The sequence below is a fragment of the Tiliqua scincoides genome, chromosome 15 (genome assembly GCF_035046505.1).
Source record: "Tiliqua scincoides isolate rTilSci1 chromosome 15, rTilSci1.hap2, whole genome shotgun sequence".
In the NCBI taxonomy this organism is placed as follows: Eukaryota; Metazoa; Chordata; class Lepidosauria; order Squamata; family Scincidae; genus Tiliqua; species Tiliqua scincoides.
This window is the reverse complement of record NC_089835.1, coordinates 162,860-165,000: the sequence shown is the minus strand read 5'-3', so window position 1 is coordinate 165,000 and position 2,141 is coordinate 162,860. Positions and strand designations below refer to the sequence as shown.

At 54.5% G+C, this 2,141-nt stretch overlaps 1 protein-coding gene across 1 annotated transcript in view; it reads right to left on the bottom strand.

Annotated features, from left to right (window-relative positions):
- Window positions 1-1,083, bottom strand: part of LOC136635218 (toll-like receptor 5) — a 1,974-nt gene extending 891 nt beyond the window's left edge. Inside the window, exon 1 of the mRNA XM_066610369.1 lies at window positions 1-1,083. This exon is cut by the window's left edge and continues 891 nt beyond it. Within this exon, the coding sequence (XP_066466466.1) occupies window positions 1-1,083 (1,083 nt within the window).
- Between the last annotated feature and the right edge of the window lie 1,058 nt (window positions 1,084-2,141).

The following is a 2,141-nucleotide window of genomic DNA, read 5'->3' as shown; positions in this document are numbered from 1 at the left end:
TTCCCCAAGGAGGTTGCCGGACAAATCAAGAACACGCAGTTGGTCCAACCCGGCAAAGGCTCCACCTTGGATCTTGGTGATCTGATTAGATCTCAGGAGCAGAACCTGGAGATCTGGGAGGCCCGAGAAGGCTGAGGAGACTAACACGTTGAGAAAGCCATGGGACATGTCGAGGGAGCGGACACCACTGTGCTGCAGCCCAGAAAAGGTGCTCACTGAGAGGTCCTTCAGGTTGTGGAAACCAAACCCACTTCCGATGGCCCCTGAGTGTTGCATCTTGAGGCTCCAGATCTGCGTGCTGTGCAGGCTCACAAAGAACCGCTCGGCTTCTGTCACACCCCACAGGTTGGAGGAGATGTCCAGCGTCCCCAGCGTGATGTTGTGGAAAGGGTTGGCGCAAGCCTGGCGATAGGACAGGTAGTTGGAGGACAGGTCAAGCAAGGACAAGTGGTGGCCCTGGAGGTGTTGTAGGTCGTCCCCACAGATGACCTTGATCCTGTTGAGCTTCAGCTGGAGGAAGCTCAGCCGCCCAAGCCCTTGGAAGGTGGGATCAGGTCTCAGCCTCTGGATGCGGTTCCCACTGAGATCCAGCCTCCGGAGTGACACCAAGTCCCGGAAGTAGCCATTTTCCAAGATGCCTTCGTCAAACCCATTCGCATCGAGGAGGAGCACCTCGAGTTTGGCCAGGCCAGCAAGAGCAGCAGGATGGAGGAACATGTTCTGGTTGCCTCCCAGGTCCAGGAATGTGATGTCTGCCACGTTCTCGAAGGCCCTCTCCCCGACAAAGAGGGGGCCTCCCTGTTGCTTCCCAAGGAACAACTTCTGTAGAGATTTCATCTGGGGAAAGGAGGAGTTCAAGATGGCAGAGAGCTGGTTGAAGTTCAGAAGGAGAATCTGAGCCGAATGATGGATCGCGGGGACCATCTGGTGGTCTTGCGCCTGGCAATTGGCCACCAGCCAAGAATTCACCTTGGTGTGATGGCAGCGGGATGGGGCATCTGTTGTTTCACCCACGCCTGCGCATGAAAGCACAGCGATACAAACAAAGAGTGTGACTGCAAGAGAGAGGAAGAGATTGGTCATTACTGTTCACAGGACTTGCCTGCTGTAGGTGGGTCAGCCGTGCTCAGAAGAAGACCCACATTTGGCTCACTGCCGTTAGTCTTTCAGGCCTTGCAACAGTCCCTAAGCCAGTGATGATCAATTAGTGTGCCAAGGCACATTGATGTGCCACAAAAGGTCTGCAGGTGTCCACAGGTGTTTGGAGCTCAATGGTTAAAAAATGACTGAAAAACCTTTCCTGGTTATGTGGCTCTGTTTCTAGGGCAACTGCCTGTAGTCACAAATTGCCTGTCCCTCTTCCTCTGCTGGTGGAGGAAGACCATTTGTGACTATAGGCAGTTGCCCTAGAACAGCGCTTGCCAAACTCGCAACTTCTGCGTAATGAAAATGCTGGCCCAGTTCGGACTGCATCTTACTGTTCCACCTTGTGTGGTCGCTTGTGTGTACTCCAGCCAGATCAGGGGATGCTGATCGGGGGGGGGGGGAGGGATGCTCTGGGCAGTTGCCTCTGTTGCCCAGCATTCCAGAAGGCTGCGAAACAGGACGGCTGAGATGCTGCCCCCCCCCCCGATCTGGTTGGAAACGCAGCAACCCAGTGGAACAGTAAGAATCGCTCATTGGGCAGGTGGCTTTGAATGACCATGCCCTAGAAACAGCCACAGAACCTGGAAGAGTCTCCCGGAAGTGACATGACCAGAGGCAAAGACCACAGAGAAGACCAGAGAGGTCCGTGTGCTGGGAGAAGAAAAATGCTGGAAATTGCTGCTCTAGGCATTACTGCAGGCCAGGCCAGAACAGCAGAGTTTCAACAGGGATGAAAATCAGGACGTGCGTTCCATGAGCAGGAGGCCCCGGAACAGGAGGACAATCCAGTGATGCTTCACTGGATTGGAAGTGACAGAAGTTTGGCCTGTTAGCTCCAGAGAGTTGCTAGACCTCAACAGACCCAAAGAGTTGGCAGCCTCAACAGAGGCACAAAATGAAATTCCTCTTGTGGGTCAGTGACTGCAGGTGCCACATGGCTGAGAGAAGCGAGAGGGAGGGTGAAACAACAGGGCGCGTCTCGCAACGTGTGCACA